At 39.7% G+C, this 27,231-nt stretch overlaps 1 protein-coding gene across 1 annotated transcript in view; it reads right to left on the bottom strand.

Annotated features, from left to right (window-relative positions):
* Positions 1–10,295: 10,295 nt before the first annotated feature.
* The window catches only part of ATP13A4 (ATPase 13A4), a 133,136-nt gene continuing 116,200 nt past the window's right edge, over positions 10,296–27,231 (bottom strand). The window contains exons 26-30 of the mRNA XM_069472772.1: positions 19,139–19,310; positions 18,222–18,415; positions 16,734–16,822; positions 13,517–13,597; positions 10,296–10,521 (exon numbers count right to left, since the gene is read on the bottom strand). Of these exons, the coding sequence (XP_069328873.1) occupies positions 10,309–10,521; positions 13,517–13,597; positions 16,734–16,822; positions 18,222–18,415; positions 19,139–19,310 (749 nt within the window). The 3' untranslated portion in view covers positions 10,296–10,308. The remainder of the gene's footprint in view (positions 10,522–13,516; positions 13,598–16,733; positions 16,823–18,221; positions 18,416–19,138; positions 19,311–27,231) is intronic.

Genomic DNA, 27,231 nt, shown 5'->3' with positions numbered 1-27,231 from the left:
TTGGTCTTCCTGATGGCCAGCCTCCCCCCAGTCACCCGCCAAAACTCACCTCATGAGGATAAAAGGTGTTCCTGTAATTGATTAGTAAGAAATCAATTTACCTTGAGATATCAATTTAGAGGTGTATACTATATTCTCCTGAAGATAGATCTTGGGATCCAGCTCATTCTGAAATGCCTGCAACCATTTCCCATCTTTGTAACCATTCCACCTCATCCCGGGAAATTCCAAGGGATTGGGAGCTCTGTGCTAGAAACTGGGGTCAAAGGCCAAATATTAGAACAAAGGGTTCTCCTAGCACCCCCATCAATGAGGGTATTAGGCGGTCTGTCTCAGGAACTGGGGCAGAGACCATACATTAGAATAAAAGACTCTGCTAGCACCCCTGTCACTCAGGAAATTGCAAGGTTTTAGGAGCTCTGTGCGAGGGACTGGGGAAAGAGACCGACATGTCTATTTCTTATTATTTCAGAGCCAAGGAAACTAAGATGCAGGCATAGTGACCAATTTGCTCAAAATGGCAAGTCAGAGAAGTCCAGATTAGTACTCAGACCTGTCTGACTCCTAAGCTTGTACCCTTAACTATTGTATTATATAATACCATGTCCCACTGCCCAGAAGAGTCACTTTTGAGATTGACTTTGAGCACTGCTAAGCCCCTAGTGATGCAGTCGTATGTGGGCACCGGTCAACGCCCATGACTTGTGCTAGCATAGCTGCTCCCATGCCCCCACGGCCAGCTCTGCCCTCACACGGCCCAGGTGCAGGCCAGACTCCTGTTGCCACCCACGGTGCCCTGGGACACCTGTGACCCTCCCTGACTGCTGTGCAAGGCTGAGGTGTGGAAAGACAAAAATATCTGGACTCTCCCAAGTATGACTCTTGGCATCCAGACCAAATTTGATTTTAGAATTCATCTAGGGAGGATCCACACCTACAAAATTATCCCCACGTCAAACCAATTTTTAATTAGTCATACATTGCGGTTGCATTCTTGAGGCTACTTAAGCCTTTATCAAATTCTCAAGGCTAATCTTGGGCTGAGTCAGGAGAAAACTAGCTCAGCTTTCAGGAAAGAGCATTCAGCCAGCTGGGGAGTCACTTTATCTTGTGTTTGTTCAGTTCCTGAACAGTCCAGGAGCAAAGAGTGGCCTTGGGGCACTCTCAGATGATTTTCTCTGTAAGTGTCCCTGTGTGGACTTTTCCCAAATGGGCCTAGTGGGGACGTTTCTTTCCTATCTTTTTAACCTGTGTTTTCCTGGACATGTAAACCTGAGTCAAAAACAGGACCACAGAAACCCCACCACTCAGCAGTCCCTCCTGGGTCATTGAGAATGTTCGCAGATTTCAGCATGTGCTGCAGCAAGCAGTGTTCCCGGTCACGGCGCTCTCTCCTCCACTGCAGCCTGTGCTGACTGCATGGGCCACACGCCACCACTTTGCGATGATCTCTGTGGCTTCCATGGTCAGGCTTCTGTGTGGGCCGTGCCTGACCCTGGGATTGATTGTAGGGGACCCCCAGCCTCTGTGATGTGCACAGCCACTCTGTGTCACCCTTGGCCATTCTCCAACTCCCTTAGCAACTTTCTTTCTCCTTTAGCCATCAATGCTCAGACTCTTTATGTCACCTGTGTATCTCTGTGTGATACTGTCAGCCATTAACAACATGCATCTTCCATCTGTTTTTCCACATTCATATCACTGCCAAGTGAGAGAGGCCACAGGTAGAGTCCCTCCACCCTGCTTTTATTATACAATGACACACAGGCCACAGATCACAGAGTGGGCCTCTCTCTCTCTCTCTCTCTCTTTCTTCCTCTCTCTCTCTACGCACACACACAGACACACACACACATCTTTTTCTCTACCTCTTTTTTTGTCATAGCTTTCTTTTCCTTGGCCCTTGAAAAAGTTCCTAAAGGTAGGGTGAAACCTCAGAATGAACTGAAAAATACACACCTTTCTGTATTCTAACTTTGCACCCATTTCCTTATATCTAACCTTTGGGTTTTTTTAATTTAATTTTTTGTACTGATACATAATAGGTATACATATTTTCAGGGTACATGTGATAATTTAATATATTCATATAGTTTTTAAAGATCAAATCTGTGTAATTTGGATATTGATTGTCTTAAATATTTGTCTTTTCCTTATGCTAGAAACATTTGAATTATTCTCTTCTAGCTATTTTGAAATATACAATAGATTATTATAAACTATAGACACCCTGCTGATCTATCACACATGAGGTCTTATTTCTTCTGTAAAAACATATGTTTGTACCCATTAATCAACCCCTCTTCATTGCCCCCCTCCCCCACCTTTCCTGGCCACCAGTCTCATGTCTGTCTTCATGCGATCCACTTCTGTAGCTCCCACATATGAGGGAGAACATGCAGTATTTGTCTTTCTGTGATTGGCTTATTTCACTTAACATAAAGACCTCCTGTTCCATCATGTATCTGCACATGACAGGATTTCAATCTTTTTTGTGGCTAAATAATATTCCATTGTGTATGTATCACATTTTATTTATCCATTTATCCATTGATGGACACTCAAGTTGATTCCATATTTTGGCTATTGTGAATAGTGCTGCAATAAGCATAAGAGTTCAGCTATCTCTTTGATATATTTATTTCCTTTCTTTGGGATATGCAATCAGTAGTGGAATTTCTGGATCATAGAGTAGTTTTATTTTTAGTGTTTTGCAGAACCTCCATACTGTTGTCCATAGTGGGTGTACTAATTTACATTCCCACCAATGGAGTACGAGCGTTCCCCTGTTTCCACATCCTTGCCAGCATTTGTTATTGACTGTCTTTTTGATAAAAGCCATTTTAACTGGGGTGAGATGGTATCTTATTGTGGTTCTGATTTGAATTTCTCTGATGATTAATGATGTTGAGCATTTTTTCATATGCTTGTTGGCCATTTCCATGTCTTCTTTTGAGAAATGTTTATTCAGATCTTTTGCTCATTTTTAATTTGGATTATTTGGGTTTTATTTGCTATTGAGTTATTTGAGCTCTCATATATTGTGGTTATTAATCCCTTGTCAGATGGATAGTTTGCAAATATTTTCCCCCATTCTATGGGTTATCTCTTCACTTTGTTGATTGTTTCCCTTTCTGTGCAGAAGCACTTAAGCTTGATGTGATCCCATTTGTGTATTTTTGCTTTGGTTGCCTGTGCTTTTGAGACCTTACACAAACAAAGAAATCTTTGCCCAGACCAATATCCTGGAGTATTTCCTCAATGTTTGCTTCTAGTAGTTTCATAGTTTCAATTTTTAGATTTATGTCTTTAATCCATTTCGTTTGATTTTTGTACATAGTAAGAAATAGAGGTCTAGTTTCATTCTTCTGCATATAGATATCCAATTTTTCTAGCACCATTTATTAAAGAAAATGTCCTTTCCTCATTATATTTTCTTGGCACCTTTGTTGAAAATGAGTTGGATGTTAATGTGTGGATTTATATCTGGATTCTCTATTCTGTTCCATTGGTTTATGTGTCTGTTTTTACGCCAGTACTATGCTGATTTGTTTGCGTTAGCTTTGTAGTATATTTTGAAGTCAGATAGTGTGATACCTCCATATCTTTTTGTTCAGGATTGATTTAGCTATTTGGGGTCTTTTGGGGTTTCCTATAAATTTTAGAATTATTTTTTCTACTTCCATGAAGACTGTCAGCATATTGATATGGATTTCATTGAATCTGTAAATTGTTTTGGGTTCTATTGTCATTTTAACTATGTTAATTCCCCTAATCCATGAGCATGGAATACTTTCCATTTTGTGTGTGTGTGTGTGTGTTCTCTTCAATTTCTTTCATCAATATTTTATAGTTTTCTTTGTATAGATCTTTCACTTTTTTGGTGAAAGTGATTCCTACGTATTATATGTTTTTTGTAGCTATTATTAATGTAGCTATTATTCTTTTTAGCTATTAAGTTTGATTTATTTTTCAGATTGTTTGCTGTTAGCATATATAAATGCTACTTATTTTTGTATGTTGATTTTATATCCTGCAACTTTACTGAATTTGTTTATTAATCATAACATGTTTTTGGTGGAGTCTTAAGGTTGTATCTAAGTATAAGATTATGTCATCTGTGAACAAGGCTATTTTGACTTTTTCCTGTCCAATTTTGATGCCCTTTCTTTCTTTCTCTTGCCTAATTGCTCTGGCCAGGACTTCCAGTATTTTGTTAAATAAAAGTGGTGAAAGTGGGTATCCTTGTCTTGTTCCAGATCTTAGAGGAAAGTCTTTCAGTTTTTTTCTGTTCAGTACAATGTTAGCTGTGGGTTTGTTATATATAGCTTTTGTTATTTTGAAGTCTAATATTTGGTTTTTAAATAAGCTTGTTTGCCTCAACTCTCTCTTCTTTTGAGTTTTCTTCCTATTAGGATCCTTACACTCTCACGCAAATAAGCCTATAGTGTCTTAGACATATTGAGATAGTCTTTGTAGCATATACTTAACTCTTTTAATTCCACACCACATGCCCACACCCTCACTATATAAATGGACAGCAAAACTTATTAAGCACAACCTTGTAATCACTATACTTTGTGCTTCTGGTTGTTTTTATTCATAGCCCTATTGTTTGAGTTAAGCTTCTTTGTACTGGATGAAAAACAGATGTTCACAGACAAAGAAGGAAAAATAAAACAACAAAATATCCCAGTGATTATATTTTTTTATTCAATCACACCACAGCTGCTTGCTGCACCCCCAACCATGGCTCTGTGCTAGGTGCAGAGTGGGAAGATAAGATGACTCAGTCTTGGTCCCTACCCTCAGAGAATGCACTCTCTAGTCACAGTCAGGTTTGGTGGGAAGTGGGGGAAGTTGAGACACTTTATTTGGTAGATAATTTAGACTATTAAGGGTTTCTGATCATGGACATGACATCGTCAGAGATACACAATAGAATTCATAGAAACCTTGAGAGGAAAAGAGAGAAGAGAGGCCTCAGTCAGGGAGACAAATTAAGAGGCTCCTATATTCAGGCAGGTGACAACCAAGGGCTTGGAGAGGAGTTGCTGCATGAGAGACACTGCCAACAGAGGCTCTAGGGACTTAGGAACTGAGTGGAGGAGCCACGAGCGGGACTCTTCATTCCATGCATGTGTTTGGAATTACAAAAGTAAAATCCCTCACATACCCACAAAGCCTTATTGATACCACACTGAGCCACCACTCTGGGTTTGCAATATAGTGTGAATGGCGCCCCCTAATGCATACGCAGAGACTTGTCTGCAGCATAACTACCTTTATCCACAACTTCAAATTCAATGTAGTTTCCATAGTAAGTATGTGTGCAGCCTTTATCACAGGTCAGTGCTTCACTAGATTTTTCATGGAGTTGAAACACTCAGGAGAGGGAGTCAAAAGGAGATAGCAAGGAAATAGAGCTGGGAGAGTCTGGACAACTCTTTGAGTGCTTTTTATTCAACCATGAACAATGCTCTACACCTTATCTTTTTCTCTACAGATTAGCTAATCTGATTAGCAGAATCTGGCTAGGTGTGATGAATATAAGGAACATTGACTTGGCAGTCAATAGACCTAGATTCTAGACTCAGTTCACCTATTTCTTAAATATGTTATCTCGAGCAAGCAGTATTCTTTCAACCTCAGTCACCTGAGGGGTTGCACAAACATTACATAAAAAATGAATCAAGCTAGTGGGGCAAGGACAACATTAGATAAAGTCATCAGGGAAGGCTTCTTGGAAGAAGTGACAAGTGAGCTGAAATCTGAAGGCAAAGTAATCAGCCATGGGGATAGTTTTCTTGGGGGGGAGAGGTGCATTCAAAGCAGAGAGGATGGCAAATGTAATCTTCCTGAGGAGGGAACATGCTTGGTATGTTTAAGAAGGCTAGGGTGGCTCACTCCTAAGGCTCTCTTGACACTCTAGGACAGTTGTGCTTTGTTATTATTATTTATATGTTTGTTTAATTTTGAAGAAATCATTTTATTGATAAAGTTTAGAAGGTCATTATAACAGTCTAATGGAAACCAAAAGGCACGTAGAATGTTGTGTGGCAGTAGTTTTCAAACTTTTTATGCATAGAGAAGTGAGCATAGTTCAAAGCCAAATGAAACTCTATATGTACCTGAAAAGCTGGATAAAGCAGGGGCTGAACAAAGTTCAAGCAGAGATATATGTTTCTGCTTCTCAGGACTAAAGCCAGAAACCAGAGCTTTACCTGATCACATGAAATAAGCTCACAGGCTCTGGTTTTATGATTTCACTCTCTCAGCTGTGGGAGTTGACCTTTTCTGTGATTGATAGGTTCAAGAAGATGTCTACGAGAAATTAAAAACTCTTCCTGGAAGAAATTATACTCAACTGCGTTGGAGAGTTGCCTTGCTGCCATTTTGTTTTTCAGTGCTACAAACTTTTCATTTAGGAAAAAACCGCATGGGAGAGAGGCACACCAGGGAACTTGCTAAAAACAGACCCACATCAGATTCTAGCTCCTTTACACACTAGCTGTGTATCCTTGATCAAGTTACTGAGTCTTTTGGAGGGTCTTGTGCTTCATCAAAAGAAGGAGAATAGTAATCGTTGCCCTGCTTTTCTCCTAAGATTGCTATGAGGCTTAAATGACAGAATGAGTATGAAAGTATTTTACAAACTGTAAGGCCCGGTGTATAAAGCAGAGAATAGTAGCATCTGTGGTGTTAGGAAATGCCTGGAACTTGGTGAAGATAGTGCTTTCATTCCACATCACTGGAGTAGGCCACACTATTTTATGAGCTAGAGTGAAACACTCCACTACAGAGAGACAGACATTGATTTTTGAACAACGGAATTATAGATTTTACTTGCCTCTTTTGTACAGAATAATTTATTATGGCATAAACTAAATACAAGGCTCTGAATAAATAGTCACTTTTTTCAGTCATCACATTGGCAAGTATGTACATGCACACTTTTGGGAGCACATAAGGACACAGATGGCACAGGCATATTTCCATGCTCAGATCATTACATGTTTCAGGAGGGGGGTCCAGAGTCAGGGTTCTCTGTGTGTGAGAGCTGGACACCTTGGGTGAAGGTACAGGGGATCCTCTCAGACGATTTTGATCATGTGATTGTGTCCTTTTCTCCTCCTGATCCTGGTCAGGAAAGTGTATTGGTAGCAGGTTCCTCTGCTCTGGGGTTTGGGGGACACTTCCATAATCTTTTACTCAAAAGTAAATGCCCCTCTCTAAGAAAATACACATGAAAAGTATTCCTTCAGCTGTCAATTTGGAAGTCACAACCCCTCACTTTGTCCCTCTTTTCTAGACTCTTATTACCATTGGGAAGGCCTGTTCAAGGTGCAGCACAGGCAAGTCTATGTGCCAACACCATAGGCTCTCACAGGACTGGGAGCCCTCTCTTCCCAGCCCATCTCCCCCACGAGTGTCACTCTGACATCAGTTCTGTGTGGGTAGCAGAGTGAATGGTTCACATCACAGTATAAGACTGAGACATTGGGCGTATCAAGCCTGAAAGGAATCTTGCAGGTAATTGAGTTTCTTCTGATACTTGACTTCCTTCTCTAATTGAGCAGCCACTTGTACCTCCAACATCAAGGAGTGCACACCGTGTGGTCACCAGCTTCCGCGTCCACCAGTGCTGGCTGTTAGGGCAGTGATCTTCACTTCAGGCTGACACCATTCCCATGTGACCTTTACCCACTTGTCCTGATTCTGCCTTCTCATGCCACCTGGCACAAGCAGAGCCTTCTTTCCTATGATAACCCCTCACAGTCTCCCGACTCCTTTTTTCCAAGCTAAGCACTCCCTTTCCTTCAATTACTGTTTCTAAGATGTAGTTAGTCTCAGGAATACAGTCTCCAAAATGAGTCCCTTTTGGCAAAGATTTTAGGGCTGCTTGGCTGGTGGGGAACCAGAGTCTTTTATCCCTGTTCTCTGCCAGCCATTTGGAAATTGCTGAAGATAGAGTCACTAAGGACCAAGGCAAGAGTAACTCTTAGTCTCCGAAAGACAAACAGACAATCAATTTTGGTTTTGTTTTGTTTTTAACGCACCTCTAGCCCAGGCATGGCAAGATGCCTGGCATTCAGGCATTCATTTGATCAGAGGCCCTGGTATTAGCAAAGGGTTGTTGCCTCCTTCCCCCGGGCAAATGGGAAACCCATTCTTTGCTTGACTGTGTGACCATGAGATCACACTGAACACACAGCCCCACTGGAGCTCTGTAATTAGAAAGTATTTGGAAGCAATATAAGGTTTGCTCAGAAGATCTGTGTTTAAGGCCTGGATCTGCTCTTGTCATCCTGAATCCCGGTTTTCTCATTCATGTGGTGGGAATGATAAGCACCCCCTTGTCCAGTGGCAAGAGAATTGTGCAATTCAAGTGAGTCAGTGGAGGTGGAAGCACTTGGAGAGGGGCTTGTTGAGTACGAACTGTGTGCACTGACCTTGCTCCTGACTAGGTCGTAGACTATCTCCAGCTTCCCCCTGCCCATAACCCTACACTTTTGGAAAATGAGAAAACCTATCAGTTTTAGAAAAGGACATTCAGAGCTGCCATATCACTACTGAGGCTGACTTTGCAGGAGGAAATATTTGTTTCTGTACCAAAGAAGAAAATGACTCCACAGCCTTGAAACGCTGATACATCTTCATGCTCTGTTTTAAAACCAGAAGCAACAAGGCATCCTAGAGGCTAAGAGACATCACGTTCTCAGAGTCAGCTGCAGTCACAGAGCTTCCAACCATGCTCAAGAGCTCAGTCAGGGAAAGGAATTCTTGCAGGTGCTACACACAGGTAGCAAAGCTAGCCCAGGCCACAACACCCACCCACTCCTCACAATATTCGCTTAGGATTTTATGTTCAAAATGAAAATTCTGCTTTTGCTTTAAAATACTATGGTGGATGTTCTCCTAGAATTAAGCATTGTCTCCTGAGCTAACAGAAACCTGGCTGTTTTCTATGCTGAATGAATCTAATGTAACCAAATTATAACAGTGATAAAATAAGGGAAATTTTAGTTTTGTGGAAACTGAAGCCTCAAACTTAAAAAAAAAAAAAAGATGTGTTGTATGAGGACTTACATGATGACATATAGTGCTGTAGCACAAGACTAATGTTTTTCAAAAATAACAGAGCAGAGGAGAAAAGTTCCGGGAGTTGGGCATGTGACATGAGGAATTCCTAAAACATAGGAGAAATTCATAAGATCAGAAGAAGTCGAGCTCAGTGGATAGTACTAGTGCTCTTTGATCTGCTACTTTCCTTTCCTTCCCAAGAATACAACCCAGGCCAACCATGTCATTTGTGGGGACCAGCAGAAAATAAAAATGTGGGGACTCTTGTTCAAAAATAAAGAATTTCAAGATGGAAATAGCAGAGCATTAAACCAAGTGTGGGGCCCTTCTAAGCATGCAGCCCCGTGTAGTCACACGTCACAAGCCTCTGAAGCAGCCCTAGACACAAAAGACTGTACTTCCCAACTCCTGGGCCAAGCCCTGGCAGGTGAGCAGGGAAAGAAAGGTGTGTCATTTGCAGGGTGGGGCCGTGAAGAGCCCACGCCAGCCTCTTCTCTCCCCCATCACAGCAAACATGGAGTCCTTGTGTTGAGGTGGCAGAGCCATCAGATTGAAGCAGTCACCACTCTCAGGACAGCTGTTCTAGAGAGTCACTGGGACCACGAAAGAAGCTCTTGTGTGTTAAGGAACTGAGATTTTGGGGTTGTCTGTTATTGCAGCATATGTTGAACTTATCCTTAATAACATGTAAAGGAAGGCCGGAAGCAGAAGAAAAAGCCTCAAATCTGAAAAGTACTACAAAGAAAAGAAAATCAGACAGTGATGATTAGTGTGATGGTTCCCATGCATTAGTTTTTTCCATCAATAAAGTAAGAATTCAAAAATGATATTTAACATGTTACAACTCTGTGAGTATACGTAATACTAATTCCCCTCAACTCATTAAAAGAAAAAAAAAAAGGAAAGTTATTGTCCTAAGAAGAAAGACTACATATTCTCCCCTTTAGCCTGCTGTTCTCTTGGTCCATGGCAGTCCTTGGCCCATTCTTGCTGCACTGAACATCTCCAATACTTTCAAAAGCCAAGAGGGAATGACTCTTCTGGGACAATGTTCTTCTCTGTAGAGAGTATTTTATCAAATAGACTTTAATTTGTCACTACGATTCCATAGGTATCCCCAAAACTCAAATTGATATTGCAAGAGTCTTTTTTCTTTAAAATCACCGAAACTGGTCCCTTTTGTCATTGTTTCTCTGTGATGTCAATGTGGATATCACATTTCCTTCAAAGTTGTTCCTCATTGCTCTCAAATACTGGATTGCTGTAAGACACTCCATTGCCACACCCTGGCATGTCGGAGTAAGAGGTTTGGTTTATTGGTGGCCAGCTAGGGTCATTTGCCAAGTCCCTTTGCCATATCCGATACTGGCTTTTTGACTGATAGCCAAAACACCTTTTGATTCTCATCCACAGGACTCTGTTTTCAATAATGGCCTCCTGCAAAATAAAAGGATGACTTTTTACAAGCAGAAGTCAAGTGTTTTGAGGCTACGGCCCTCTACAGACCATAATAAGGCAATACTGCAATGGCTGCTTTGATCCAGCTAGACAAAGAACTTGAGCTCTGGACAGAACTAAGGTGGTTTCATTGGATAGGTCTTGGCTTCTCAAACTTTTAAGTAATCTTCTGGGAGAAGTTAGAAGTACATAATTTCAAGAATCTGGAAACATAACTTGAAATGGTCTGCCTCAAAGATGAAATTTCTTTTGAATTTCCTATGTAAATTAAATTTAAAACCATTCAAATTCTACTTCATACCATAATCCATATTTTATTTAATATAAAATGACATTCAAAATTACTTCGCACCAAATAGAATTTACCCTATAGAAAGTATGTGCCAGCTATGCTATATCTTTGGTACACCTGGCATATCACAGTCATGAATATGGGTTGATGAAATAGAAATATAGGCCATGGTCTTGGAGTTGGACAAGTCAGGATTAAAGCTCTGATATCTACCATGGGCAAATTAATTACCCTATCTGAGTATCTGTGGTTAGAAATAATAATTCCTTCCTTATGTTTGGGGCAGGGCAGGGCATAACTCTCTCCCTTTACCCACCCTTCTGAACTACTCATTTAACAAATGGCTGTGCACTGTGGCCCTGTTCATGTGTGCCTGTGACCTGTACGTGCACGGAAATCCATTTTCAAGATTATAAAAGATATGTCTCTTTGGAAACATTTTGGACTGTCATTTTATTTCATGAGCTAGACTGAGCCTTGACTAGAGCCCAAGTTATAACTTACAATACAGAGTGCATGAGAGGTTATCATATTAACTTCTCATTTTTAACATAATTTGGTCACAAAGGTTGACCACCTTAGAAGTTATCATGAAAGAAACAAAGAGAAAAATATGAGAAGCCAAGCTGTCCCACAGAATTAGTATTTTTTGGTATTTTTGCTGTATTTGATATTCAGTATATATTTTGGTCCATCAGCAGTATCTTTGCTAAATAGAATGAGTTCTGTAGGATTCTACAAGGAATTTTGTCAGAGATAGTAGTTTTCCTAAAATTCACCCATCTTTGCTCTTTGTGTCCCATTGCCCATGAAAAGGACAGAGAACAACTATTCTGAATTGTTCCTCTGAAAACTGACCTATCCACCGGCTGGCAGGCTGTTAAGGACCTACATAGCCATCCCATCAGGCTCAGGGCTCACTTGGCCTGATCTGCTGCTCTACTTTCCCACAGCAAGGTTTTTGTTCTCCTGCATTAACAAGGGAACAGTAGTGCTCCTTAGAGCTGGAGTAAGGCAGGAGCATCGGTATCAAGTAAAGGTTTTAAAATCTAACAAATGAAATAACAGGGAGAGGAAGGGTGGCGGGCAGTGGGGAAGGGGAGCGAGAGAGAGAGAGAGAGAGAGAGAGATTTGAGTGCTCTCTGCCTTGCCTTGAGCTGTTTTTTTTTTTTTATTCTAGAAGAATGATGACCTGTATCACTTTGATGCTTTGGAAGGGTAAACTGAGGCACTGAGAGGTGATCTGTCCTATTACTCTACATTGTAAATAAAATAGAGAACTAGAAACAAAAGGAAAGCCTCGATGAGATTCCATTTCTTAAAAATAATTCACCACCTGAGCTCTTCTGACTGGCCCCTCAAATAATTCATACATATAAACATGCATATAAAAACACATAAGTAATAAAAAAAAAGTGGGGTCTATTAAAGCTATCCACATTAGCTCCCATGCCTCTCAGCTGGCAGTGAGACCATGAGAATCAGCATAGTAAGGACAAGGTCTCTTTCAAACCTGTTTGTTTTCTGGGCTGCTCTAAGATTAGGGTTAGAGGCTAGAGTTAGATCTCAGCAAACGAAGCACTATTCAGAACTATGCAAAAGGAGGCCAGCCATCCGCCATGCCTGTCCCCCCAAAACTGTCTGGACCATCTGTGCTGCAGGCTGGCCAGGCAGCATGCGGTCAGCACAGCCCATCTCAGGAACCCTTAGTTACTTCTGACACACATACCTAGAGCCACCTGCGAAAAAACATCTTGCTGTGTCCATGATAGTCTGCCCTACTCTGCTAGGCTCCTCTCATGAGGTAGGAAATCTTAGTGTCCACACTCCTCCTTTACAACTGCCTTCACCAAAGACTCACATGGCCTCAGTTTTTCCCTCAGTACCTTCTGACAGCAGGGAAAGGGAAAACAACCGGGGAAAGCAACTGGAGTCTGCAGTAAACGGCCTGGGGGTGGGAGCCAGTACCCTTCAACGCTACTTTTCAATTTAGAAGGTGCTGGGAAACCACGCTGAACATCCACTTGTGCATCTCCAATTCTCACTCAAGCCATATGTGCGTCTCTATTTCTCATTCAACATGAAAAACAAAGGAGAAACTTATTTGTCATGAGCATCAATTACCCTCTCCATCTGCTAGGATTGAGTGGAGTTGCTTTCCACATTTAATAATTGATTAAACCTTTACCCAGCTCCCACTAGAATAAAGCAGGATTTGGGGTTCTGTAGCTACTAAGGTAAGTTCTCATTAGCTAGTTTAATGGAAGGTGGGAGAAGTGTATACACAAATGACTATAGCACTTTCTCCATGTAGAATGTGAGCTCCACCCCTCTGTCACTCTTACCCCCTGGCATAGGCCCCAGCACACGGCACATGGTCAGCAAATGCTTGTGGAGAGAATAAAAAGAATGACTGAATGATTGATCCATATGAAGTAAGAAAGGGTAAGTGCCACAAGAGATACTATAATAGTAGCTTATATTCATTAAACACTCACTGTATCTTTTCACTGTTCACATTTCATGCTTCAATAGCCCTATGAGCTAGGTTACCATTATTATCATCATTGTACAGATGAGGAAACAGAGACCCTTGTCAGCTAAAGTTGTCCGGTTTCCACACTCCCAAAGAACTTCCCCCCAGAACTCATACACAATGGTCAGCAGCCTGAGGGCACTTACCTCCACAACAAGGGACACGATGAAATTGAAGGTGAGCATGATAACGATGTAGACTCTCCACAGGACAGGAGTGCAGAGCAGCTGGTGGGAGATGACAGAGCACAATTAGTCTGAAGACAAATAACTGCTGGACAAATGTTCACATGTTCATAGTGTACATTTTCATAGGTTATAGATCTCTTATGTAATATACATATATATGCATGTATATATTACATTTATGCATACATATAAAGAATTTCTGTGCATGTGTGCACAGAAAAAAGTGTGGAAATGTTATACTCAATGATTCCAGTGATTTGAGGGTTATGATTATTGCTTTGCTTGCTTTGTTTTGTTTTTAAGAGTGAATACAGGAATGTGGCTTTATCCCCAGGAGGCTCTACAGGTACATGTGTCAAACTTCCGCATTTGACAATATCGCCCTCTTCTTTCTAGGGCCACATCTCTCACAAGATAAGCCTTGCTTTTGAGCACTGGGTCAGGCTTCACCCTCAGGACTGTGCATACAGCCACACGGGCTGTGCATCACAAGAGTACTCACCAAAGGAGCAAATGGGGCTGAAGTCAAGCTTGCCATTACCTGTCCCTTTCCCTACTTTCTCTGTGTCTTCCCCAAGCCCACCCAGGCACAGTGCCTGATATCCATGTATGTCGAATGAACCAATCAATGGATGAATGAATGAATTTAAAAAAGCCAAGTGCACCCTATTGTACCTGGCACTGCCTTGTACATTGTGTCCTACATTGGTGGGAGTAAAAACCAATACGACTATGTGGAGGGCAACACTCAAAATGAAGAATTCAAATTCACTTCTAGGAAATTATTCCAGAGAAATACTTGTACATGGCTAAAATTATATGTGTACAGGTTATTTTATTGTAGCCTTGTTTGTAATAGCAAAAAATTGGAAACAACTTAAATGTCAATAGGGGTTACATATAAAGTATGGTATATATATAATATGAATTTAAATATAAGGGAATACTATATTAGCCTTTAAAAGAACAAGGAAAATTTATATACTGATATGGAACAATTATCAAAATATACTGTTACATGAAAGAAGCCAGGTACAGGACTGTGTATGTGGTTGGAGCAGCCGTGAAAATCTTCCACTCAGATCTGCTGCTGGGAGAATAAATGACAGGTGCCCCAACTGCTAAGCTCAGAATCCACCACCACGTTCCCTTCAACGCTGTACTTCCATGGGCTGCTCGTAGCCAATAAATGAGGAGAGCATGGACGCTAATCAGACTCATTCCCGTGAGACACTAGACACTCCTGAATGGGCAACTGTGGCTTGACTTTCTTGGAACCGCACTGCAGTCTGAGACTCCACTCATCCATTCTCCTTCCTTCCCTGTCTCTTCCCAGGGGCCAGACCCACATCCCAGCATGATGCCTCACCTCAGCTCCTCTGGCTTCCCGCTTCGCCCGCCCCAGCCCAGACATTTCCTCCAATGAATCTCTTGCACAACTCATCCCTCCTTAACATCTCAGAAGCCCTGAACAAACAGAATAGTTTTCTGCTACTTGTGTAAAAACGTGAGAGGACATACATATATTAAATACATATATTTCAGTATATATATATAAAATACGTCTCAAAGTATGTAAAATAAACTTGTATCGTCTGTTGCCTCCAGAAAGGGGAAATGGTGACTGGGGAACTAGGATGGGATAGAGATTTTCACTAAATAACTTTTTTTAACTTTTGAATTTTAAACCAAATGAGTGTATTCCCTATTAAAATAATTTACATATACTTTTTAAAGTGAGCAGAATCTAGGTTGCAAAACAGCATGATTCCATTTAAAAGAAAATAAACTTTACAAATCAGTAAATGCACAGTTATAATACATGAATTTTAAAAGAGGGAAGGATATAGTGAATAATGTTATAATTTCCCTTGCCTGCATGCTCTACATTTTCTAAAATGAACACATATTTTTATGTAATAATGAGAAAAAATTATTTTTAAGGTGAACAATGATTCTTTGTGAAATCCTTTGCAGTCCTGCTGACAACGACTCTACACAGGTTTTCTCCAAAACATACAGGTTCTCTATTTTTTCATACCAGAGGACTCAGCCTCCCTGTAAGCGTCTTCATCTGTTAAAAAGCGTGACTAAAATCAACATATCTTAACCTTAACTTCTGCAAGATTAAGAAGTTTTAACTCACTTAGAAGACTAGTGGGCAGACTATTTCCACGAGTACTTAGTCTAATTCATGAAAACACTTAACAACAATAATAATTACATTGCTGACCACAGTAACTATAAAAATTTGAAAAACTAATGTAGATAATAGTTAGCATGTCAAATGTTACTGTTACTGCAGGTTCATGAAGGTATTGCTGGTGTGGAATGCACCATGTGCTCTAAGTGCGCATCTATATCTAGGAACCTGGTATACAATGATCAGTCAGTCATTCCTTTTCCATTTTCATTTTTTGGTCATTCGTTGTGCAAGGCATTGGTAATACAAGAATGAATAAGATATAATCTTGGACCCCATGAAATTCAACTTTGAAATGGAGAGGCAAGCAGATACACAAAGCACTAAGCTTAAAAACTCAGTTTCTTCAATCATCTCTTATGTATTTCATTTATTAGTCTAAAGAATATTTAACAATGATTAAATTTTAATTCAAAAGTAGGATCAGTTGGAAGAATCAAAATATATGTTTTTCCCTTGCTTGAGTATGTAAAATTTTGGTATCTTGTACGTTTTCAAAGCTGTCAAAGATAAAGTATGACTCTTAGAAAGTAAGTTTTGCAGACAGTAACTATGAACATACAAATAAACATGTTTTTAAAGAAGTAAATAAATGTAAATAAAGATTTGAGAATTAACCACAAAAAGTGTTATAGGCAAAGCTGTTTTAAGTAGCTTCAAAACAGAAACATTTAGAAGAAAATTTTCTCACATTTGAAAGAAAACATGCATAAATAGATTTTCCAATCTTACATGGGATCTTTTAAAAGAAAAATATTCAATACTTTTCAAAGGCTGTCTTTAGTCTCAGGAAATCAAGACTAGATAGAATTTTCTGACCAGCTTAAATAAATCAGTATTCTTTTTAACTCTGCCATCCCAAAAGAATAATTGGTGTCAAGAATCCATGTCAATTGCAATTGTGACCTGCTTTTTGAAGTCAGAGTATTACATAACTGTAAACCATCATCAGATCCCAGAGAGGAGACTTACATCCAAACGCCTATATAAATCTGGTATATCAGCAAATAGAATGAATAGACACACACCCAGCTGTATGATCAGCACAAGGACAAATATATCTAGGAAATAAGAACAGAAGCTATCATTTTGAGAAATCAGAATACAAAATGTCACATTTATTGACAGATATAATCTAGATTAATACTGATTAAGTTTACTTGATTTCTACACCCAAATACAGCAAAATAGATGGAAAATACTCATTTCTATGAATGGGTCTCACCTCTACAATTTCGGTGCATGTCCTTGAGGCAAGTGGAAAATTTCACATGCGTATATTAGTTTCGACTAATAAAGGTGGTAAAGATATATAGGGTAACATTGATAAAATACATTTTCAATAAACATCTTGAAAACATCTAACTATCTGAGTCTCCTTAATGCAACTTATTTGTCTCAAATTCTTTTCTGGTAAAAAGGAAGGCTATAAATAAACAAATTTCAAAACTGTAGTCACTTAGAGATTAGCACATGACTGCTTCCTCATCCCAAGAAGAACAAAATAATTTTCTCTGAACAAACACATTCTTATGAGAATATTGATTCTTCAATTTGTGCCCCTGAATTTTCCCAATTAGAGGGATAATGATGGTATACAAATAAATGTCCCAAGCTGGGCATGGTGGCTCATGCCTACAATACTAGCACTTTGGGAGGCTGAGGCAGGAAGATTGCTTGAGGCCAGGAGTTCAAGACTAGGGCAACATAGTGAGAACGCATCTCTACAAAAAAAATATTTTTTTTACATTAGCCAGGCACGGTGATGCATGCCTGAGTCCCAGGTACTCAGGAGGCTGAGGCAGGAGGACCACTTGAGCCCAGGAGTTTAAGGTTGCAGTGAGCTATGATCGTGCCACTGCACTCTAGCCTGGGCAACAGATTGAGATCTTATCTCTAAAAAGAAAAAAATATGTCCCAGAGATTAAACAGGTTACCCACTTCTAACACACCTTTTCACCCCAAAATGTAAGAAGGTGGGAAGTGCTTTGGCCAAGAGCCTCCACAATCCTCTGTAGTCAGGTTCCTCCAGACTGGACCCACTCCCAGCCTGCCACCACACCGTGCCATCCTGACCATTGCCTTTACAGCAAGAGGCAGGTTCTAATTGAGTGTTTTTACCCTTCTCCCCACCTTTTCCAGGGCAAATTCTGACAAGTATTGACAAATAGAGAAATAAATTGGTCTTCCCAATTTAAAGTGATCCCAAGAAAAGGCCTAAAGACAAACTTCTGGTGAAGGGAAGAGATGGAGAAAGAAGCCCTAGTATTTAATGTAGCTTTGAACGAAGGAGCAAAGGACTATGAACATGACATTACACAATGTTTTACAGAGCTCTGGAGTGGAAGTCAGGAGCCCTTAGATGAAAGCCAGCTCTGCAGCTGCTCCCTAAGTGACCTGGGCATGTCTGTCCTCCTCTCTGATTACTTTTAACGTCTCATCCAGTACAATTCTACTCACAGTTTGTATAGGTCGGCTGTCTAAACGGCTTTCCTTTCGAGAATATAAGAGCCACAATGATACAGTTGATTGTTCCCAAGAACCATATAGTGGTGTTCTCAAAGCTTGTGAAGGCACCATTACTTCCAACTTTTTCTGGAGCAGTTGGATAAATAGTTAACATTGAGACGTTTTCATTTTGCACTGTGCAGGCACTAAAAAGGAAACCAGAGAATCTAATGAAGTAAGATGACAGGCCCTTATGGAGCATTTGTCTCCGTGACACTCCACACCAGAGCAGACACTCAATGCTTCTATAATTGCCTATACTTTGATTAAAAAAATACACTGAAATATAAGAAAAAAGAAACAAGCACAGATAGACTCATATTTTTGATGCATTAATAGAGATGAGATAGAGAGAGAGAGAGATACAACCAGTGATTCACTCAAGAAATTGTGCACTCATCATGTATATTAATGCTACATGGGAAAGAGTAGAGTAAGTCACGATTCTTCCCTCAAGTGGCTTAAGATCTCTGACTACTTATAAGTAGGGTGACCATATAATTTATCATACAACAGGGACAGGTTGGGAAATGAAAAGGAAAGACTTTAATAATATCACTGAAACATCATTTAATTTAAACTAGGCTCTTAAACTAAAGCTACCCAGGCAGACTATAATCCATGGTCACCCCAGATATAAAAGATGGTCATAGGTCATTATCATATAACACAGGCAGGGATAAGTACTAATGAATGATGCATCAAACTGTGCTTCAGAGAAGAAACACTCACTGAGAATTTGCACATAGGACTTAAGGAAGCCAAAATCTTTTGCATGATGAAGATCTACTTGCCTCCCATTGTATTAGCCAGATGAGGTGTGATGGAAATTAGAGTGTAAGAAGCAGAAATTGAGACTGTAATCATACCTGTGCATCTCCATGGAATACCAAGGCTGTCTCTGAACCAGGATGAAGCCCACAATATGCATGGCCAGGCTGAGAAGAATATTGAAGATCACAGAGAGCAGAAGAGGTGGCGAAATCAGCCGTCCTGCAGGTCTGAAAGGCACCAACTTGGGGTAGGCACCATTCAGATTCACTGCAAAATAAATTCAAATTTTATATTTATGAGAGCAAATAAAATGATGTATTCTTGATCAGAAGAATGGCATAAGTTCTTTGGTCCATACACCTGAGGAAATGGACAAGTTGGAGTTCATCACAAATTAAGGGACCAAAAATTTAATGGATGCAAATTCAAGTCATATGAGGAATTCTCTCTCTCTCTTTTTTTTTTCCAAAATTTTTACAAGGATACAAACATTTGCCCATCCCAGACCATGAAAGTAACATGGTGATACCTCAAAGAACTAAAAAGTAGAACTACCATTTGATCCAGCAATCCCACTACTGGGCCATCTACCCAGAGGAGAAAAAGACATTTTATAAGAAAGACATCTGCACTCAAATGTTTATATAAGGAATTCTTAAAAGAGCAGACATAGAACCACAAGATTCATTTTTTTTGTCTATTAAATAGGCAAAGACTATTAAATTACAGGTAAGGGAGTAATGAAATGCACCTTCTCATATATTGCTTGTGGGAATGTAAATTGATGTAAATCTTCTGTTTGACAATTTGGCAATATATATGAAGAAGTTGAAAATGTTCATAACTTTTAATATTGTTATTTCACTTCTAGAGATCTATCGTAAGCTAAAAAAGTAATCAGAGATGTGGAAAGATGTTCATCACAGCATCATTTATAATAAATTATGATACATCTATACAATGAAACAACATGCAGTCACTAAGAACTGCACACACTAAGAAGTAATGTGAAGTAGGCAGCTGAAGCTCCCGTATCTCCACAGAAATATCAACAAACAAACAAACTGTTAGAACCAACTTTGTCAGAACTCTGAAAAACAAAAAAGTTTACAGCAACCAGGTGAACACTAGAAAAAGGCAACTTTAATATGACAGGAAGAGCTTTGTGGCATTTTTACTTGTACTTGCTCTATGTCCTGCTCAGCTCAATGGCAACCTTGAAGATGGTAGCCTGCATTCTCAGTGGGAGACCCTGGTCTCTGGTAACATAAGAAGCAGAACAGACTTTATTCACAAATTATTCTGTATGTCTGTTTCAACCTATCTGGAAGCTACCTGAAGGATGGATGGGGGCACTTATTTATGTTTCAAAAACTTGACACAGAACACACTCAAGGCAGAAAAGCAGCATACATTGTTAGAAAGCACTGGGGAATATAGAATGCTATGTACATGCCCATGGCAATAGATATGTACATTCCCAGAACAAGGTGCATACTCAGAAAAGAACAGAGAAGATCCTAAACTTTTAACTCTAGATGATCTCTAGACTGAGTGCAAGGCTGACTAAGTATTGAATAAGTACTCCAGCACAAAACCAATCTGCAAAGGTTGAGAAGATATTTTTTTTATTTATTTTTTAGCTCCTAGAGTTCAAGGAGATCTCTGCCAAAACACTAGCTGAACAAAAGCAAATGGAACAGAGACTTCAGTGACCACACATGACAACTAATACAGTCTTTTCAAAAATAGTTTGGAAAAATCACTAAACAAATGGACTACTATAGCCTTCAACAAACAGCAAAACAAACAAAAAAAAATCAAACTCTGGAATAGTAGAAGAATTTAATTTTCAGAGTTACCACATTGTAATAGTCAATGGAACAACTGACAGAAATCATCCCTGAGATGACATTAGATATAATAGGCAAAGACTTTAAAAACAATTGTCATGCTCAAATAATTAAAAGACACAATGAATAAAGAACTAAAGGAAACCAGTAATACAATGTGTGAACAAAATGAGAATGTTGATAAAGAGATAGAAATTATAAGAAAGAGCCAAAAGAAATTCTGGAGCTGAAAAGTAGAATACATTAAGTGAAAATTTTATCAGATGGGTTCAACAGGAAATTTGAACAGGCAGAAGAATCAGTGAACTTAAAGATAGGGCAGCTGAAATTATCTGAACTCAGGAACAGAAAATAAAAATAATAAAGAAAAGTGAACAGAGCCTAAGGACATGTAGAACATAATCAAACAGACTAACTTATATGCTATGTGAGTCTCAGAAGGAGAGAAGAGAAAGAAAGAGGGGAAAAAATCTGAAGAAATAATGGTAGAAAACTTCTCAAATATGGTGAAAGACATGAACCTGCATATCCAAGAAGCCCAAATAATTACAATAGGTTAAACCCAAAGAGATTCACACCAAGACATTATAGTTAAACTGTAAAAAGCCAAAGACAAAGATAAAATCTTGAAAGCAGTAAGAAAGAATTGATGTATTACCTATGAACAATTGTCAGTAAGATTAACCATCAATTTTTCATCAAAAGCCATGGAGGCCATAATTCAATGGAATGATATTTAAAATGTTGAAAGAAAAAAACCTACTTATTAAGAACTGTATGCCTGGCAAAACTGTTCCTCAAAAATGAAAGAGAACTCAAAACATTATTAGATAAACAAAAGCTTAAGGAGTTTGTTATCACTAAATCTACCCTAAAAGACATGCTAATGGTCTCAGATTGAAATGAAAAAACACTAGACACTTACTCAAACATTTATGAGGAAATAATGATGTCTAGTAAAGGTAACTATATCAGCAAATATAAAAGCCAGTATTATGTATTTTTGGTTTGCAATTCCACTTTTTATTCTTACACTATTTAAAAGACAAATGCATAAAAATGATTATATATCCATGTTATTGGGTACACAATTGATAAAGATAATTTGTGACATGAGCAACATAAAAGGGGAAGATAGATCTGGAAAGGAGCAGAGGCAGAGTTTTTTCATGCTTCTGACATTAAGGTATTAATTCAAACTATCAAGAGACTGTTATAAATTTAGAATGTTACATGCAATCTCCATAATTACACATCTATATAATGAAAAAACCCACAGTTAACATCATAGTCAAGGGTAAAAGATTGAGATTTTTTCTCCTAATAACAGAACAAAACAAGGATGTCCTTTTCAACACTGCTATTCAATGGTGTACTGGAAGTTGTACTCAGAGAAATTACACACAAAAAAAACAAAAGTCAGTTGGACAGCAGAAGATGGCAAACTATTTTAATAAAAGTCCTTAGCATTCATCTTCCATACAAAGACAGCCAAAATGACAACCAATAAAAGAGAAATCAAACCAAAACCAGTTATTTTGATGTAAATAACTGAACAGGGTGCCAGAGTACATCAAAGGAGTAGCAAAACCCTGTAGAGCACAGGAACCCCGGATGACCACATAGAGAATGGAAGGAAATACCTCAAGTCCACCACCCCATGCCCTAGCCAGGATCAGCTCAGAACCAAGAGGAACTTCTCTCATGGGGGAAAGGGTAAGAAAGTGGACCCTAACAGCCCCCATCAACATTTTGGATGCCTGCAGGAACTAAGCCCAGCTAAGAGAGCTGCCTAGAGCTCACATAGCTGTGCTCCCACAAAGGAGAAGCCAACAGAATGCCCTACCCTCTATGGCCTGCACAGCTACTCTGCTATGCCATCTTGGAACCTGAACTATTGCTGGAGTGTGTCCTCTCTGAAGTCAAGTGTTCACAGCACCTTTCCATCCTTGAGGCGTACTCACTGCTGAGCCACTCCCACCCAATAGCTCTCTATCCCTGATCTGTTGCTCCACCTTACACTGGGGGGCCAAGTTGCCATGAAACTATTCCATCTATCCCATCCAATCACCACTGAACCCTGTCCCCCAGGATCTGAGCTGAAGCTGTGCACTACCTTCCAGGCAAACATTGTTTTGATGGAGCTGCTCCATGTACTCCTCCCAGTCACTGCTGCATCCTGCCTCTCAGGACCTGAGCTAAAACAGTGCACTGCCTCTTCCAAGGAAGTGCAAGGAAAACAGTTTCTTGGCAAAGCTGCTCCATATACTACTCCTATTTGCTTCTGTGCCCTGCCTCCTTGGGGTCCAAGCTAAAGCTGTGTACTTTCCCCAGGAAAATGGTGCCTTGATGGAACTGCCCCATCTCACCAACCCAGTCACTGTTGCACCCTTCCCCATTGGGGCCTGAGATGAAGCTGTGCACTTCTTCAAAAGGAAATGATGCCTTTGCAAAAGTGTTCTATCTACCCCTCCCAGTCACTGCTGCACCCTGCCACTTGTATTTGAGCTGAAATTGTGCACTGCCTCCCAGGGAAATGGTGCGTAGGCTTTATCCCTATGCCTGAACTGAAATAGTGCCCTGCCTCCTGGGAAAACAGTATCTTGGCTGCCTAGAGCCATCATGTCTCCCTAGTATTTGAGTTGAAGGAGTACTCTGCCTCCCAGAAAATGAGGCCTTGGCTACCCAGAGCAGTCACACTCTCCTGTGCCTAAGGAGAAGTGGCATCCTGCATCCCAGGGAAATGGTGCCTTGGCTTCCCAGAGAAGTCATGCCCTTCTGGGCCTGACCTAAAGTAGTGCATTGCCTCTCAGGCAATCAATACCTTGGCTGAGCTGAGCAGTCACACATTTCAGGGCTAAGCTGATATCGTTCTCTATGTCACAGGGAAACAGAGCATTGGCCAAGCTGAGACATTGCCCAGGCCAAACAATTCTAGTACCCTGCTTCCATGGAGCTGGACTGGTACCCTAGAGTCTGACCTGCTGAGACACCCCCCTACCCAAGGAGCGGAATCATTGTTGTGCTTCTCCCTGACCCCCAGGGCCCAAGTGATAGATGCGCTCTGCCATTCTGGGATCTTTTCCCATTATACCTGGCCTCAAAGAATTTGAGATACTGCTGTGTCCTATCATCCCAGGGTCCAGGGTCACCACTACGTGATGCCTCATCCCCCAGGACCTAAGTTGCCACTGTGCCCTATGGGCTCTGGTTCCTGAATTGCAGTTGTAACCTGCTCCCTGGGCCCAAACCTCCAGAGCATTCCACTTTTCCAGAGCCTGGCCAGTGCTATGCCTTGCCCCCTCGTTGTCATAAGTGCAACCTGACCCTTTGGGTCTGAGCTATTAGGGAGTGCCTCATAGTCACAGACCCCAGCTCTGTGGCCTACATGCATCCAACTCTGCCTCCGAGAGTAAAACTCGTGCCCCCAAATCCAGGTGCCAAAGTAGGTTCACAAGACCCTGAGTCTACGACCCCAGCTCCATGGCCTCTCTAAGCACCTGTTCCCTGGACTCCAGCACCACTTCAGCTGCTTGTAGGCCAAATGAGATCTAATACCAAGAAGTATTCCCTCAGCTATATCTCCTTATTGTGGAGAAAATAAGAATAAGAGGATCCAAAACAAACCTATGCTTCCACTGCCACTGCTACAAACTCCTACAGCCTAAGCCACTGAAGCATCTACAATCATCACTGGCATTGATCACAGCTGAAAAATCTGCATAAGAGCTATACCACTGCAACTATTCAGAACCAGTGTCACCACAATCTTCCCAACCAGCACACCAAGACTCATCTACAAGTGAAAGTCTTTCTCTACAAAAACCACTCTGTAAAGTTTAGAAGATGTAATTGTTCCACCAGATGTGCAGACATAAACATAGGGACAAAGGAAATGTGAAAAAGCAAGGACCATCAAAAGAACACAATAATTTTTCAGTAACTAACACAAAAGAAAAGAAAATTTATGGATTTCCTGAAAAGGAGTTTATAATGTTCTTAAGGAAACTCAATGAGATACAAGAAAATAGAGATAGACAATTCAAGAAAATCAAGAAAGTAATTCATGATTTGAATAATAAATTTAATAAAGAAATAGATATCATTTAAAAAGAACCAAACAGAAATCTTGCAGCTGAAGAATTTAACGAGTGAAAAATTACAATAGAGAGCTTCAATAGCAGACTAGATCAAGCAGAAGAAAGATGCTCTAAATTTGAAGATAGGTCTTTTGAAATTACTCAGTCAGAGGAAAAAAAGAAAAATGAATGAAAAAGACTAAAGACAACCTATAGGACTTATGGAACACCATTATACAATCAAGCATTAACATTATGGAAATTCCAGAAGGAGATGAGACAAAGATAAGCATAGAAAGCTTTTTTAATTAAATAATTTTGCTTAAAACTTTTCAAGTCTTGGAAGAGATACGGACATCCAGATATATGAAGTCCAAAGAATCCCAAAAAGATTCCACCAAAAGAAGTCCTCACCAAGGCACATTATAACTAAACTGTCAAAATCAAGGACAAAGACAGAATTTTAAAAGCAGTGTGAGAAAAGTGAAGTCACAAATAAGGAAATCTTCATTAGATTATCAGCAGATATCTCAGCAAAACCCCTGCAGGCCAGGCAAGAATAAGATGATATAGTCAAAGTGCTGAAAGAAAAAAAACTGTCAGACAAGACTACTATACCCAGAAAAGTTCTCCTTCACACGTTCAGACAAGCAAAAGTTGAGAGAATTCATCACTACTAGACCTTCCTCACAAGAAAATGCTTAAGGGAGTTTTTCAAGTAGAAATGAAAGGACACTTGCTGTTGACTAATATGAAAACACATGAAAGTATAAAATTCACTAATAGAGGTAAATATATAGTTAAATCCAGAATACCCTGATACTGTTACGGTGCTCTGTAAATCATATATATCTGCAGTATGAAGGTTAAAATTCAAAACAGTTAAATATAATGATAGATAAAACGAGTTGTTAAGAAATACATAAAATGGCCGGGCGCGGTGGCTCACGCCTGTAATCCTAGCACTCTGGGAGGCCGAGGTGGGCGGATCGTTTGAGCTCAGGAGTTCGAGACCAGCCTGAGCAAGGGCGAGACCCCATCTCTACTAAAAATAGAAAGAAATTATATGGACAGCTAAAAATATATATAGAAAAAATTAGCCGGGCATGGTGGTGCATGCCTGTAGTCCCAGCTACTTGGGAGGCTGAGACAGGAGGATCGCTTGAGCTCAGGAGTTTGAGGTTGCTGTGAGCTAGGCTGACGCCACGGCACTCACTCTAGCCTGGGCAACAGAGTGAGACTCTGTCTCAAAAAAAAAAAAAAAAAAAATACATAAAATGAAAATACGTAAATTGTAACATCAAAAATACAAGTTGGGAGGAAGGTAAAAGTCTAGTAATTTCTGTGTGACTGAATTTAAGTTGTTTTCAGTGTAAAATAGTCTATTATAACTACCAGATGTTTTATATAAGCCTCACAGCCATAAAGCAAAAAACTATAGAAAATACACAAACAATAAAGAGAAAGGAATCAAAATTTAGCACTAAGGAAAATCACCAAATCAAAAAGATAAACAAAAGAGAAATAAAGAAACAAAGCATCTACAAAACAGCCAGAAAACAACAAAATGGCAATAGGAAGTTCTTACTTATCAATAATTACTTTTAATGTGAATGTATTAAATTCTCCAATAAAAAGACATAAACCAGCTGAATGAATTAAAAAAAAAAAACCAAGATCCAACTCTATGCTGCCTGTGAAAGACCCATTTTATCCTTAAAGACACACACTGGCTGAAAGTAAAGAGATGGAAGATATTCTATGTAAACGGTACTCAAAAGAGCGCAAGGGTGGCTGTACTTAGATAAAATAGACTTCAAGTCAAAAACTGTCACAACAGACATAAAAAAGTCCTATTTAATGATAAAGGGCTCAATACATCCATATATCAAGAAGGAATAACAATTATAAATATATGTGAACCCAACATCAAAGCACCTAAATATATAAAGCAAATATAAATGGACATGAAGGGAGAAATAAATAGCAAGACAATAATGGTAGGGGACTTCAATGCCCCACTTTCAACAATGGACAGGTCAAACAGACAGAAAATTAATAAGGAAATACTGGAATTGAACTGAACTTTAGACAAAAGATATATACAAAACTTTCCATCCAATAGCAGTAAAATACATATTCTTCTCTAGGGCATATGGAACATTTTCCAGGATAGATCATATGGTAGGCCACAAAACAAGTCTTAAAAATCTTTTAGGTCAAAATCATATCAAGTATTGTTTCCAACCACAATGG

Source organism: Eulemur rufifrons, chromosome 7 (assembly GCF_041146395.1).
Source record: "Eulemur rufifrons isolate Redbay chromosome 7, OSU_ERuf_1, whole genome shotgun sequence".
Taxonomy (NCBI): domain Eukaryota; kingdom Metazoa; phylum Chordata; class Mammalia; order Primates; family Lemuridae; genus Eulemur; species Eulemur rufifrons.
This window is presented reverse-complemented; position numbering and strand designations above follow the sequence as displayed.